Source organism: Chionomys nivalis, chromosome 11 (assembly GCF_950005125.1).
Source record: "Chionomys nivalis chromosome 11, mChiNiv1.1, whole genome shotgun sequence".
Taxonomy (NCBI): domain Eukaryota; kingdom Metazoa; phylum Chordata; class Mammalia; order Rodentia; family Cricetidae; genus Chionomys; species Chionomys nivalis.
In genome coordinates, this window is record NC_080096.1 from 4,836,879 (window position 1) to 4,853,045 (window position 16,167).

At 48.0% G+C, this 16,167-nt stretch overlaps 1 protein-coding gene across 10 annotated transcripts in view; it reads left to right on the forward strand.

Moving 5' to 3' along the window:
- Camta1 (calmodulin binding transcription activator 1) overlaps positions 1-16,167 on the forward strand; it is an 820,478-nt gene that overhangs the window by 418,352 nt on the left and 385,959 nt on the right. For all 10 annotated transcript variants that reach the window (XM_057784922.1, XM_057784923.1, XM_057784925.1 and 7 more), the window contains one exon: positions 11,245-11,380. In XM_057784922.1, coding sequence (XP_057640905.1) covers positions 11,245-11,380 — 136 coding nt within the window. The remainder of the gene's footprint in view (positions 1-11,244; positions 11,381-16,167) is intronic.

The window sequence follows — 16,167 nt, forward strand, 5'->3', positions numbered from 1 at the left end:
CTCTCATAGGACCTGGAGTTCAGTGATTAGGCTAGACTGGCTGACTGGTGAGCTCTATAGGGACCCACCTTTCTGCCTCCCCCGCAGCACCAGGGTTACAGATGCTTGCCCCATGCCTGTTTTCACATGGTTGCTTGGGGATTGAACTCAGGTCCTCATGCTTGCAGACAAGCGCTTTGAGGACCGAGTATTTCTCCAGGCCCACGCTGCAGTTTTTATAAGTTGAACTTAGTGTTGGATTCAATTCCTGATTGTTCTGTAATTCTCCACCTTCCGTGTACACACGAAATCTCTCATGCACACACCCTTCCTCTGGTTAGCAGTTGTCAGTCACCTTCTGCCATCCTAGCGTGATGACCTCTTGTTTAGGAATGGCTCTTCCCACAGTGAGTATCCCAGCTGCACCCTCTTGGTGTACCATTGCCTTACTCTCTGTCTTCCTATCGCTACTGCTGAGGGTAGACCCATGAAAAGGGACCAGGTTTGTCACTAGAAACAGTCATAGGCATGCATGCTACATGCTGGGCAGCTGCTAGTCACCTTGCTTGCATCAGGCTATCAGGAAGCCAAGGTGTTTATTCAAGGTGTGTGAGGAAGAAGCTGAGGTTCAGATGTCACAGAGAGTCCACTCCAGATCCCGCGATAGTCATCTTCTGGATGGACATTGCTAATAGTTACAAGTGTAGACAAGCTAGCTACAGGCTCCCAGATCCCCGGGACTGCCTTCAGCTGGCCTCAGTGCTTGGCCAGCTTGGTCTCTTCACATACCCCAGCCCTCCCACTCCTTGACGTCATGTGAAGTATAGCTCGGATGTCGTATAGTTGCATCAATAAATACTTTAATCTGTATCTCTAAACGATGTGATACCTTTTAAAAATACTAATGCACTGCAATAATCAGTTCAAGTTAATCATAATTCTAAATAGCTAATCAATGCTAGATTCCAGTAGTCTCACAAATGTCATATATATGTATGTACGATGTATATATACCACACACATTATATATTGACATGCATATATACTACACACATGTAACACACATAAACTCACAAATATTCACACGTGTATACACACACACTTATTCTCATATACATATATATCTATACAAATCCCCATGCATGTACACGTATACACATACAAAAAATATGTATACACACGTATGTGTACATGTACACACAGGCCATGTGGCCTGGTCAGTGTCCACCGTAGAGACCGTTGCTGCAGTTAGTGGATGTGTTTGGGTGTGCTGTATTGGGTATGCCATGACTCCAGCTCTCTCCTGCTTTGTTTCTCAAAGAACCGGCTGAAGAAGCCAGGCCGTTTGTCCTCTAGTGTTTCCTCTGGTTTAGATTTTGCTGGCAGTTCCCCCACAGCATCATTTAGGATGTTCCTGTCCCCCCTAGGAGGTTGAAAAAAAAAAAAGGGAGCTGAGCCCAGAGACTTACTTTTAAGGTCTTTTATTTTAGTATCACTTTTATTTACTCTTGGAGCACTTTACCCATATACAAGATGCATTTTGATCATATCCACCCATCCCCCGTTCCTCCAATCTCCAGGACCCTTCTCCCCAACATGCACCCGTCCCAACTGTATGTTGTCTCATTAAGGTCTTTTCTGTTTGGCCAGTATGGAATGTGCTCCCATTGAGAGCCATGTGACAGGGGATGTGGGAATCTCTCCCTGCCTTTCTGGTTTTCTTTAGGTTTTGATGACTTGGGTCACAGGCGTCCTTTGGCAACGAGCAGTGTGTGGGTTTTGTTTTAGGGTCACGGCGAATCCAGAGATTAAATATACTCAAGCATTCTCATCATTGTGCTTGCTACTCTTCCTCGTGTTCAAATCGCCCCGTGGCCAGTTCGCAGGGCCTCTTCAAGGGGCTTCCTGAGCCCTTTTCACATAATTTTGAATCATTGTTACAGCTAATACTATGCTGAAAGGCAAAAAAAAAAAAAAAAAAGCAAAAACTGAGACTCATTCCCGGGGCAGTGCAATGCATTCCCCTTAAAACCCGGGACAGTGCAAGGTGTTTGTTTTCGCCAGCTCTGGTCAGTGAACTGAAGGACCTCGCCCTCAATGAAGCGAGAGAATGAGTTAAATAAAGGGCAGCCACAGCAGAAAGGAAGAAATGAGATAGCTTTATTCATGTGTGTGTCTTGATTTAATATGTAGAAAGCCCATATAATCTACAAAAACTTTACAGGAACTAATAAAAGAGATTAGAAGGCCTTGGTACATACAGGGCCGCCCTAGCCAGCTTTCCTGTTGCCGTAATACAATATCCCAGAGAAAGCAATTTAGAAAGAAAGGTTCCTTTGGTTCATAGCTCATGGGTATGGTCCATCAGGGCATGAAGTCAGAGAGGCAAGAGCTTGAGGCAGCTGCCCACATGGCATCCACAATCGGGAAACAGAGAGCAATGGTTGTCAGTGCCCAGCTCGCGTCCTCTCTTAAAAAAAAAAAAGTAGACTTTGTTTTATTTAATTATGATTGTGTTTTATAGAGGTGTGTGTGCCAGGTTGTGACACGTGACATGGTGAGCCTGTGACAATTGGAGGTCGATTTTGAGTTGGTTCTCCCCTTTTGCCTGTATGTGGAATCTGGGGTTGGGACTCTGATCACCAGGCTTGCACAGCAAGTGTCTTCCCTCACGGAGCCACCAAGCTCCATTGGCTCCTTTTTATTCTGAACAGGCCCTACACCCAGGGAATATCTTCCCACTTCAGTTAAGTTATCCAGATAATCCCTCCCAGGCATGCCCAGGGGCTCACCTCATCAAGATAGTCCCTCACAGGTGTGCCTGTAGGCTTGCCTCCGAGGTGACCCCAAATCCTATCAAGTTAGCAATCAGTTGTCACCTTCACAAAGATCAATACCTCGAAGTCAATTATACATCTATGAGGCAGAAATGAACAACCCTAAAGTGAAATTAAGGAAACAATTCCATTCACAAAGAACATTAAATAGAATAAATTAATTAGCATGGATTTGCTTTGCAAGTTTTAATACCGGTACATTGCAAGCTCCAAAGTTTTACTCAGGGAGAGCCCAGATTTACATAGCTGGAGAGACCATTCCATGTTGATGGAATTAAAAACCACGTCATTGGACAAGGCTGAAACACTCAATGCTATCAGGACAGCAATTCTCTCCAAATTGACTTCTCCAGTCGATCCTATCCAAACCCCCCCGGGGGGGAGGGGGCACAACTGTGTGTGACTCCAGTTTCGGGGGCTCAACGCCCTCCTCTGGCCTCTGCAGGTACTGCACCAGCATGCCTATGGCGACTATACAAACATGCAGGCACACACATACACATTAAAAAATCAATCTAAAACAAAGGGAAAAAAACTTTTAATCCTTCTCTCCAATCCTAAAATTGTCCAGTTAGTCATGAATGCACATGAGATACAAAGGTCCTAGAATAGCCAAAACAACGTTAAACAGGGACAGCTGTAGGACTTGGAGTCCCTGACTTCAGACTGCAGGGATTAAGGATTAAGATAATTGGCATACGACGGAGAATAGACCAGTGCATGAAGCTCAAGAATAAAACCTTACGTTTATATTTCATTTATTTCCAACAAAAATGCGAAAGCCATTCAGTGGATGGGTTGGGAGGCAGGATAGGCATTTTCAGTCTAAAAGGTGGGGCTGAGGCAGTGGGATGTCAGGTGGGGCCGAGGCAGTGGGATGTCAGCTTAGCCCCTTGCATCACCCGTATCAAAACCTACCACAAGCTGCATCCCAGGCCTAAAGGAAAGAACTGAAAATATAAAACTCCTAGAAGAAAACGTGAAGAGAATTTTAGGACCTTGGACCAAGTGACAACTTCCTTCATCTCTAAAAGTTGGTAAAAAGGATAAAACAGATGACCTGGATTTTATCAAAAATTTTAAAGAAACCATTAAGGAAAAGAAAACTCAAATCATAGGCCTGGAAACAGTATGTGATAAAGTCCTTCCATTAGGACTTTATGTGAGGACTTCTGGCAACTCAGAGAAGTCAAGCAATTTAATCTAAAATGGGCTAAAGATTCAAATTGACATTTACCACAGAAATTAGAGAAATAGCTAATAAGGACATGAAAGGATGCTTGGCATCACTAGTCATTAGGGAAATGCCAATTAAAACCAGCACACACCCATTGGGGTGGCTTCAGTCCAAAAGACAGAATTAGGGCAGATGAGAGGCCACCCTTGCGTCGCTGGCAGCGTGCGGATGGATCAGCACTGTGAAAAGCGATCTAGCTAGCCCCTGCGCTTCAGGGGAGTCTGATGTAGCCAGCTCACACGGGTTACTACTGAGCCTCCAATCGTGGTTAGTAAAGGGTTGTTCACTCTGGTAATGGAAGTATCTACCTACAGTTGCTTCTCCAGTATTGCAGTTTTATTTATTACATGGAGTTACTGGTCTGCTTAGAGGTGCTGGGTCAGTGGGAGAGAGATCGCCTCATGGCATCTTTCTCTAGCTCCTCTCCAGTGACCTTAATAGTGTATATAAAATTGTTGGTCCTTTTCCCCACTGACTTGATATAGCTCATTTACTGTGTAAGCTAAACATGTATATGGAAGCGGAAATGCCCTAATGGTCCATATTCATCTATCAGACTCATATATTTTAAACTATAGAGGCTTGAGTATGGTTAGTAGCTGATAGTTAGCCCTTATCATGCGTGCATGTGTGCATGTGTGTGTGTCCTGTGGATTGAACCTAGGGTCTTGCACCTGCTAGGTGGCAGTCATTGAACCACTAAGTAATAACACCAAGCTTGTAATGGTGTATGGCACGAGGTGGGATTGTTGATCCCCTGGGGGGGGGGGAACAGACACACTATCAGGCAGAACTTATGTGAAAAGTGTATTGGAGGAGGGAGGGAGGAAGGGGAATGGAGAGGGGAGGAGATGAAAGGAGAGGGAAGCAGAAACAGAGAGACAGAAAGAGAGACAGAGAGACAGCAACCTGCCTCCTTGGAAAAAAAGCAGAAAGAAGAGAGTCGGAGTGGGTGGAGCTTTCTCTTAAAGGGACCTTAGCACCCATATAGAGTTAGGGTACTCTGCCTGCCATGGGGGCAGGGGTGGCCACTCTGCCTCTGCTAGGTCCTCAAGAAACAGGGCTAGGTTTGTGTTTGCCTGGATGATAACAAACCTTTTTCCTACTTTTTGTTTTGCTTGTGTGATGTGTGTGTGTTTATTAGTTTAGGTGTGGGCATGTGTGTAGGGTTGTGCCTGCACATGGCTGCAAATGCATGTGTTGGCTCTAGGTCACCACCCTGTAATTTTCCTCAAATTTATTTGTTTGTTGAGATGGGGTTTCTCACTGAACTTGAAGCTCACTGATTTGGCTAGGCTGGCTGGCCAGTGAGCTCCAGGGAATCCACCTGTCTCTACACCATCCTCTCCCTTCCCCAGGGCTGCCATTGCAAAAGTTCATGGCCACCCCCGGATTCGTACATGGGTCTGGGGATCCAGATGAGACAACATCTCACTGTTTGCCCAAGTTGGCCTTGAGCTCACTTTATAGCCCAGGCCTGTCTTGAACTTTTAGTCTTCCTGCCTCAGCCTCCCCAAATAGCTGGGATTACAGCCTTTGCCACCAGGCCTGTCTCTTGGCTTCTCCACTGGGGTTTATCTGGCTCTTCTTGATATTTATGTCTTGTAAAGAAAACTATTTATTTATTCTGTTCTTGTGTGTGTGTGTGTGTGTGTGTGTGTGAGAGAGAGAGAGAGAGAGAGAGAGAAAGAGAGAGAGAGAGTATGTCTGTGAACTCTGTGTGTGCAGGAACCCTCAGAGGCCAGAAGAGAGTGTCAGGTCCCCTGAAACTGAGTGACAGGTGGTTGTGAAGCCACCATGTGGGTGCTGGGAACTGAACGTGGGGCTTCTGAAAGATGAATGCACACTTTTAACAACTGAGCCATCACTCCAGACCCTAAGTAATTTTATAAGAAAATGTTCTACATTAAAAACATCCTAATGGTGTTCTCATTGACACAATTGACTCAAGGGGAGGTCATGCTTTATGATCTTGTTTCACCCTCGCAGAGACATGCCACCTTTTTGTATGTATCAAAACCTGCTTTTATATCTTTTAGAAGATTTTGCAGTTCTCTTTAGATTGGCACACTTTCTTATCCAAATTCCTTAAATTCTTTCCTATGTTTAAATTTTCTTTAAGTTTTCCTTCTTCTCTATGGTAGATGGAAGCTCTTCCATCATTAAACCATCTGTCTTCAGTTATCTATCTTTATGTGTATCTATCAATAATCTACTTATCTATCATCTATCGTCAGCTGTCTATCATATGTCTGTCATCTGTCCATCAAGCTACCATCCATCTTCAGCTATCATCTTTCTATCTATCATCTGTCTGTCATCTATCAATCTATCATCCACATCTTCAGCTATCATCTATCTATCCAGCCATTCATCATCTCTTTACCTACATAACTATTTATCTGTATTAGTTAGTTTTCTGTTGTGCTAAAACTCCATGACCAAAGCAACTTATAGAAGGGTTTATTTGGTTCACAGTTCCAGAGGATTAGAGGTCATGAAGGGAACCATGGAAACAGGCAGCAGCAGTGGCAGCCAGAGCAGCTGAGGGCTCACATCTTGAACCAAGATATAGAAATAAAGAAAGTGAGCTAGGAATGCCACATGGCTTTGAAGCCTCAAAGCCATCTCCAGCATTTAAAAGTGTGACCACATCTCCGAAACCAACACAGACAGTACCACCAATGGGTGACCAAGTATTCAAACACCTGAACCTATTGGGGACATTCTTCTTCAAATCATCATGCTATCTAATGTCTAGTATCTTTCTATTAATCTGCTCACCCACCCACCCCCACTCATCGACCTATACCACACACACACACACACACACACACACACACACACACACACACACACACATCTTTTGTGAAGCTTTCCTCAAGTCCAAGGACTTTTCTCACCACTGTGTGGAATGTAACTGCTTGTCCTAGCTGTTCGTCTCTTAGATGAAAGGGTTGCTTGGGTTGCAGCCTCCTGCCTAGAACAAAGCTAGCTTTCCGTGGCCACAGTCTCTCCTGGAGGTCTCCTGCACCAGTGCAGCTGTGGTGGAGGCCTCGGGAAGCTTCCCTGGGGCTCTCAACTGCCTGTCTCAGCTTAGTTGTCCCAGAAGGAAATCCTAGGAGGAAGATGAGAGTCTAGCCCGAGGTTATGTCATAGCTGACCCCAGGAGGCAACAGTAGGGGAATGTCGGGGTGAAGGAGGCAAAGTATGAACCTAAGTAAAGGGCTTGTTCCCCAACAGGTCTCCACTGAGTCGGCTCTAGAGAGGAGAGTGGAGGAGTACCTTAACTAAGGGTGGAATCTGGGACAAACCCAGAGTTACTCTAGTGTTAGGAGGAGACATGGACACCCCCACTTACCTTATCTGTGGGAGGGATACCCCGAGTTATCCCAGTCATAGGAAAGGAATCCTGGGATAGCTCTAGAATTACTCCCAGACACCGTAGAGCAAGAATGGGGCAGCTGAGGATTTGCCCGACTATAAGAGAGGAAGTCTGGCCTCTGACCTTCTGGCCCCTGGTCCCATGCTAAGTGTGTTTCTGGACTCTATTGATCCCAGCCAGCATAGCAGATCACGATTCGGTCTCTGCTTTGCTAGCGACCTGGGCTTCCCTGGCATCCACAGACTGGCCAGGCACTGGAGCACGAAAGGCTGGTTATCTGGGGATGTTGGCAGCACCTCCCTCACAGAGTTAGTATGCAGGTAAGGATGTATGCAGATGATAGATGGATGGGCATAGGTGCCATGTTCTCACCAGCAGTAGGTGCATGTGGATGACCAGGACACAGAAGGCCGGGATGGTTAGGTTGCTGGCTGTGTCCACACAGTCCCTGCTCTCTAGCTGTGTCTCCATTCCTGCCTCCCCACTCTGCTCAGGCCTGCTTTGCCTTAAGCGGTCAGGTAAATGGAGGCCCTTCCGTGTCAGCCCCTGTGACCTAGTCCTTCTCCTCTATCCTAAAGCCCACTTCCTCCACCCTCCCTCCTCACAGGCTCGGACTTGCTGTGTTCGCAGCAGGGATGGCAGCACAGCCTCCCAGACTCGGTCCTGTCAGGCGCAGGGATCCTTCTGTAGCGGGACCGTTTTCCCCTTCATACCTCGTAGGGCCTGGCAATGTGGTGGGGCCTCCACGTCACACAGAGCAGAAGCAAGCTCAGACAGAGTCAATCAGGAGGGTTGCACACTGCTTGGCTCTCATTCCTATGGACTGGGCTGAAGATTCCTTTCACTGAGGTCATTCGAGTTGAACACTGAAGCTCCCTGGATCGTGTCCTGCTTAAGTGACAAGCGACAGGGCCACTCTTGGGATGTTAAAGTGAGATCAACAGGAGATGAGTATGACAGAGTTTGAGGGAGTCCACCCTCTCTGGGGACCACTTACAGTGTAGGTACAGGTGCTAAGGATCCGTAACAGTGGCGGGGATGGTACGGGTCACAGGTCCTTCCTCAGGGGTTTCCTGGCTGTGTTCCCATTATACGTGTCCCCACCCCCAGCCTATGAGAGGACAGGGACATGGAGTCCGTTTTCTTGCCCCAACATAATCCTTTGCCCTCTTTGGCCTTAAGGATGGGAGCTTGGGTTTGGGGACCTTTTGCTGAGTGTTTGAGGGACTGGGAGGGTTCACAGTGGAGCAGTTCAAATTCCCAGAGCTGCTGGGACTGAAGGAGGCCAGCGCACCTCCTCCCCTCTCTGCAAGCCCCTCTCCCGTGAAGAGATGGAGACTGACTGGGGGGGGGGGGGCGTGTCATAGGCACAGATATCGGGTGGTAGTGTGTGAGCAGTGTGTAGGGCCGTTTCCTGGGATTGTTTTGGTCGGTGCAGGCTGGGGGAGGAAACCAACAATGACAACCAATTGCACCCTGATCAGGGAACAATGGAGTGTAGGGAGGCACCTCAGAAAGTCTATAATTTCCCATGGAATTGCTCTTTAGTCTTCCCGGGGCTGCTGGATGACACAGTCGGGCTGGGTGGGAACCATAATTAGTTTGCAGCCACCCTGAGGCTTGGGCTTTCTTTTTGCCCTCTAGACAATGGAAGATTAAGCCATCAATAGCCAGTGTTCAGTCCTGCGTGGTGAAATGGCCCATTGTTCAACCGGAAAGGGAAGGTTAGGGGTGGGAGGCTCTCCCCAAGCGGTGGGGGATGGATTGGCATGTTTCTTCCCCCACCTCTACTGTAGCGGAGAAGCCACAAGCCAAGGCGCCTCCAGAGCTGCTCTAACAGACACACTCCTGTGCAGCACCGCCTCCTCTGGCTCAGAGGAGGATGGAGTGCCACAGGCGCCAACACAGGCACACACAGAGCCACGGGCACGTCTTTCTGTGCCTAGTGGACAGGTGCAGGTGGCACACAGCCAGCCCCTGGGTGAGCGTGCTAGCTTCAGGGTTGGATCTGCCCACATCTGCACCTGCTGCAGCTTTATTCTGGGAACGGCTTACCACAGCACCTGCTGGCAGCTGGGGGAGGGCCTTAATGTTCTTGCGTTTTGTAAATTCCTACCCAAAATATATGACCACCACAGCACCTTCACAACCATACACCACACACACAGACACACAGACACATACCACATATATACCACATACACACCACGCACACACCCACACACATACCACACACACACCACAAACACACATACCACACACACACGCCACACACACACACATACCACACATACACACCACACACACATACCACACACACACACACACCACACACACCACATAAACACCACACACACACCACACACACACCACACAGACATACCACACACACACCACACATACACAGCACACACACATACCACACACACACACCACACACACCACACACACACACCACATAAACACCACACACACACACCACACACACCACACACACATACCACACACACATACCACACAGACACACCACACACACACACATACCACACAGACACACCACACACACATACCATACACACACCAAACACACACACACCACACACACCACATAAACACCACACACACACCACATACCACACACTCACACCACACACACACCACACACACACCACACACACATACCACACACACATACCACACACGCACACCACACACACACTACACACCACACACACACACCACACACCACACACACCACTCCTCTGCTCTCTGTGACTGGGGTATGCTTTTTCTTCGGAAAATTCTAGATTCTGTTTTGTTTGGTACTTCCAATGTCTTGTTCTGTTTTCAGACACAAGGTCGTGTATATTCTGGGTGGGCCCTGAACACACGAAGTAGCCATAATGACCTTGAACTTCTGATCTTCCTGGCTCTGCCTCCTAAGTGCTGGGCTATAGGCATCCAGCACTATTCCCAGGCTGTTACATGGGTGCTAGGGATCCAAACACAGGTCCTCATGCCTACAGGGCAATCTCTTTATTGACGGAGCCTTGTCCTCAGCCATGCTTGTTCCTTTTAAACATCACAGGAATGCACTTAGAAAACGAACTGCCATTTTCCAAAGCTGCTATGGCCACAGACAGAATAGATGAGGGTTCCTGGTATATCGAAGATATCTGACAGCTGAAGCCCAAATGGGGAGGAATCAGGTACTTTGCTTGCCAGAGAGGAAGGACCATGATGCTCATCTGTATCCAGCAGTAATCTAAATGCAAGCAATGAATCAAGAGCGGTGTCCTCAGCACCAGGGCTGCTTCTATTGGTCTGCTCTTAACGTAGTCATCTAGCGTCTGCGTTAAACTTATTTATTCCCTAATGCTGGCTGATGGATTAAAAGATGTGTAGAAAATCCTTCTACAAGAGATAAGATATTGCAGTCTGCCAAACACCCCTGGCTCTTTTTGCTTTTTTCCCCCCTCTCTCTCTGTTTTGCCTACTTTATGCTACTGAGCTCAGGTCCCCCCACATCATATATCCTGATTAGTTTGGAGGAAATTACTAAGGGGTTGTTTTTTAAGCCTATCATTGACACATTTAATTCATTAGGTACCAAATCCACAAGCAAATTTTGGCTGGCCGTAAAACACGGTTAATCCAGGGAGCGGCAATAAAAGGTGAAAAATTATGTCCCAGCAAATGTGGAATATTGCTTTTCTGTAGAGACTTTTACTGGTCTGCGGTATCTTTCTTCATAAATTTCCCTTCTGCTTAGTTCTCTCGGTAACTTAACCATTTGTCGCTTGCAGACCGCAGAATGGCTCCATGATACTCTACAACAGGAAGAAAGTGAAGTACAGGAAAGACGGGTACTGTTGGAAGAAGAGGAAAGATGGGAAGACAACCAGAGAGGACCACATGAAGCTCAAAGTCCAGGGAGTCGAGGTAAAGGGCAGAAAAGGCTCTCCTGTCCCGCAAGTGTCATTTATGGGCCGCCACAGAGAATTTGGAATTGCTTGAAAACGATCTGATGCCAGTCACCACTGTCAAAGGAATTTTAGTTTGCCAAGTCCCTGCTGTTGGCATTGGCTCCTGTCCTCTTACCCCAGAGTTTCTCTTCTGTTTTCTTTGGAGCTGACCATGGCCAAAATGCTCTACCCAGGGGGTCACTGGTGTATGGATGGGGATTGGCGAGGTGCCTGTTGGTTTATCTACTATGTTTATCATTGTGTTTCCGGGTGCTTTGGGGTTGTACTGGGGTGCAGGTCTCAGGGAAGACGGGTGTCATTGTGAGGAAGCATCCTCTCCAGGTGCTTCAGCCAACTGGTAGCGACCGTCAGGGCTGGGCAGCTCTCCTCATGCTGACTAAAATTTCATCTGCCTGTGGGTGTCTCAGCTTCAACAGATAATGAGATGGGCTCTCGAGTGAGCAAGGTTCCTGCAGTGCTGGAGTGGAGAGAGAGGGATCTGGGATCTGTAGGAATGGAGAGGGATCTGGGATCTCTAGGAATGGGCTCAGCATCTGGAACAAACTCGGCTTTGGGTTTCCTGGATGCCACCTTTCTATTCTGGCTCTAACATGGACAGCCACAGAAAAGTCCATTCCCATCAGAGGGTCCCAACCAGGTGTCCTGAAGACCTGCTAATTGTGGCTCATTTACATTCCTCAGTAGTCCCACCAAGGGTCTTGCCTGCCACTCTCAAAGGAATGTGGCCAGAGATACCATGGACGAGATCTCAGAAGCCTCCCATAATCTAGCTGGCATTTCAGAGAGGTAAAGGCCGGCATCCTAGCTACTGTCATGTCGAGTGTCTACCCATCTCAGTGGTGCGAGGATTGTGAGCCCACTTGAGTTCTAAGGATTGCCCTTGGGCACTGTCGGTTTTGGGGACACATTTTGTCATGATGATTTTTTCCCTGTATTAATTATGTGCTTTTATGGCTGCCAAAAATAGCATCAAATGGCTTTTATTATATTACCCCATGGAGAGAGATAACTTTCATTTTATGTGTATGTGCTTTTTTTTTAATATACCAATAAGAATTGTTTTATGGTGATGAATAAGAAAAGCCGCGGTATGAGAAATTCCCGTTTCTTCTCCTCTGCCTTGTGTGCAGTTTAATTGACTGCATGGAACATTAATGTGCAGATTACCCGAACGTGCTGCTGGAAAGAGCCATCTCCAGCATTGTGACCAGGATCCTGCTAATATATACGCATTAGCTGTTCTTGCAGGAAGCCCAGAGAGTTGGGGCTTGCTCTCTGGGGGGACGGGCTCTTACCGCCCCACAATGGAAGAATAGGTAGGGAGAGAGAGAGAAAGAAAGCTTGGGTGGGGACCAAGAGAAAGGAAGCTACTTATGCAGGGATATTGAAAGCCTGCAGGAATTCACACTAAACCTCAGCAAGCAGCCCCCGTGCCTGGAGGCCTCTGGTATATTTCATCTTTAGTAATGCGTAAATCAGGAACTCCTGGTTGTAACTAACAGTGGGGTGGAATTCGTCCTCAGCAGTAGCTTGGAAGTCCAGGGGAAAAAAAAAGCCACCGTGTTCATTTTCTTCCCTCTTGTTATAAATTAGAATTGTCACCGGATGGAATGAGGATGATTTATGGCTATTTTTAGGTCATATTTATGTTGGGAGTTATTTGTGGTGCTCAGCCTTGCAGACTACAGCCTGGTTCCTCAGATGTGGGGGGGGGGACACATGCAGATCAGAGAGGTCCATCAGTGAGCTGCTGGCCATGAGCAAGCAGCCCCTGTGAGTGGGGGGACTGAGAGGCCTCCCTGGCAATGACTCGGCCAATGTTGTGTCTGGTGTTTTGGAGAGGGAGGCCACCTTCGGCTACGCTTCTTGGCTGCTGGTCTTCCCGTTTCACTTGGAGTGTTATCCCATGGAACCAGGCAGCAAGTACTGGCTGTGTACTTGCTTTTGTGTGTTCTCTACAGAGAAAGAGGGAGGTGTGTGCACCGTCCGTGGACTCAGGGTGGAGCAAGAAGGCGGCCATGTTTGCACATCACGCTCATTTGCAGTGCACGGAGCTGTGAAAGGTTGAGCATCTAGGATAAGTGTCCCCGGGAGTCCAGAATGGGCTTCAGCGGGCAGAGATGCTTCACGGGCTAGGTGGGGTGTGAAATGAATTCTTGGAAGTTGGGGACGGTTGCGCGTGTATGAGTAATTGACATGTTGTTGTACACTTTGTCACTTAATAACTCCAGCTAAGCCGAATCTATGATGTTTTCTGGCCATTTTTAAGTGGTTCATCTTAATTCCTCTCTGTACATAATCTTGTCCCCTTGACTTTGAGAACCTTCTCACTCAGACTTGTAGTATCGTCATTACTGCCTGACTACGCATCCTTATACGGGTCTTCTTGGGCACATAAACAGTCTGGACCAGGAATTGCTGGGTGTCAGAGTTTTAGTTTTGCTAGACAATGCCAAATTGCTTCTGGGCGACTGCTTTAATCACATGCCCACCAGCACTGGCAATAACCATTTCTCCTACACCCTCCGGCACACTGGTCCTCAGAAGATGGTACTGTGTGCAATTCGAATTCGAGTTTTTCCCTCTTATTCATGGGAATGGGCTCCTTCTTGTTGAAGCAATTGCCTTTCCACCACGCTTATGGAATTTTAAATAGCCCAGAAGAAGGGCTTTTTGGTAATATCAGCCCCCACACTTCATCCGTGGTGTTTCTGTGTTAGTTGTGATCCAGAGTGGGACTGGGAAGCCCAGTGGGCAGTCTTCGCCAGCTGTGATGGTGCCATATACTAGGCTTCACGGTCAGAAGTCTGCTTCCTCCCTGTGGATTCAGCAGGCAGATCCTGTGGCTAGCACCTGTGTCCCCCAAGCCCTAGTCCCCTCCAGCTACCCTCCAGCTGGATGGACAACTAGGGTTTTTAGAGTTGTGAAATCTTTACTATCCTGGTGGGGTTACTCCGTTCAAGGGCATGATAAAGACACCTGGGTCTATCATTTAACATATCACTTGCTTTAAGCCTTCCCCGAGGCCAGGAAAACTTCCAGCAAGCGGAAGGAAAGCTCAGCTCTGACTCCTTTTGTTCTTGGGGACTGGGGCCTTCACACACATCACTCCTTGGCAGGCAGGCACAGGGTGGGCGGGGCATGGGTGTGGGCAGCAGCTTTTGAAGCTAACTAGCTGTTCCTTCGCAATCAGCTGTCTTGTCTGGGGGCCAAAGAGAAGGCTGCGTAAAAGCTTCCAGGGAGGGCAGAGCTGATGAGAGGAGAGGAAAGGGGACTGAGGTGTCAGGGGATCACAAATGAGGCCTCAGCAGGTCTGAAGTGGGTCCTGCCCCCAAGCTGACTCCTGTCGGCTGATCTGGTGTTCCTGGGAAAGGATTGCTCTAAAGATCCCCGTGCCTTAAGAACTCCCGCAGCCGTGTTCACGTTTGTCAGGTGATAGCAGCAATCAGCCAGAGAGCCTTTCTGGAAGAGTCCTTCCCATGTCTAGGGCCCTTTTCCCTGGCCCCCGACGCTAACTGGTTGTTTTATGTCTGCTCACCTTTGTCCTCAGACTCCTGGCGTGTGTCGTATCCAGACCAGCTCTCAGTTCCCCATTTCTCTCATTCCTTTTCTGCTGCGTTCCCAGGGAGATGGGAGCTGTACCCTCAGTGTGTAGACAATCACGAATTTGCAAATCTCCCGTGAACAGTACTGGCTTTGTCTGGTGCAGACATCCATGGAGAACACATGTTACATATCTGTTACATAGATGGAGAGGTCAGGCCTTCAGAGAAAGGGATTCATAGGTTCCAGAGCTGGGACTGGAGCCTGAGAGTTCTCAGCTTTAAGCATAACTGTTGTCCCTGGCACTTGGGGTGAACTTTAGGGTTTCAGGTCAGCTCAGCCCACACTATTCACCTGGTGTGGTCCATCCTTCATCTACTTATTGGGTGCTTGTCACCCACTGTCATTGTGACAGGTACTGGGAGGTTTAGGGGTACAAAGAGGGGTGTGTGGTCCCTAATCCTGGGAGGAGACAAAAATCTTAGGGTTTTGGTGTGTGCCGGAAGAATTCCAAGGTCCTGTGTGGAAAATGCGGGCAGCATAGAAGGCAGACCTGGCGTTAGGGCAGTAGCACGGGAAGGTGTTAGGTGATGGATAAAGGTTAGGAAGTACATGAGTCATGACAGAATCTGCCGAGAAGCCCTCTGTGAACCCGTTCCCATCAACTGACTGGATTGGTGGCTTGTGGGCATCTTTTCCAGCCCTGGCCAAACTGGATATCTACTCTTGTGTGCCTGGATTATTGCATGAACCTTTTCATGACAGCCTTTTTCTCCCCCCCTCCCCCAGATAGAGAATTGGTGACAGCAGAGGTGCAGTTCTACCAACTCCAAACACGAAGGAAATTAAAGGGTTTATTGTGCTTACTGACAGGGCAAGGGTGAGAGAGTGCTTAAATGAATGCAGGTCTCCCCAAAATAGCCACACCACCCCAAAGTCAAGGATGGGAATGTCCCCATAGCAGCACAGCTATAGCCCCCTCTCCAGTTAGCCCCCCACAGTCTATCTTCTGTAGCACCTCCAAGACCACAAGGCAGAATTACCTACAGCTGGCGCAAAGGTGCAGGAGACACCACAAGCTCTAAGGTGATTGTCATGTGACCCTCCCCATCCCTCCTCCTACAAGGTAGCTTAAGCCTGATCTTAAGGGTGGCTTGCGAAGAGGCTCAGCTGCTCTGATGAAGACAATGGCTGTTGTGG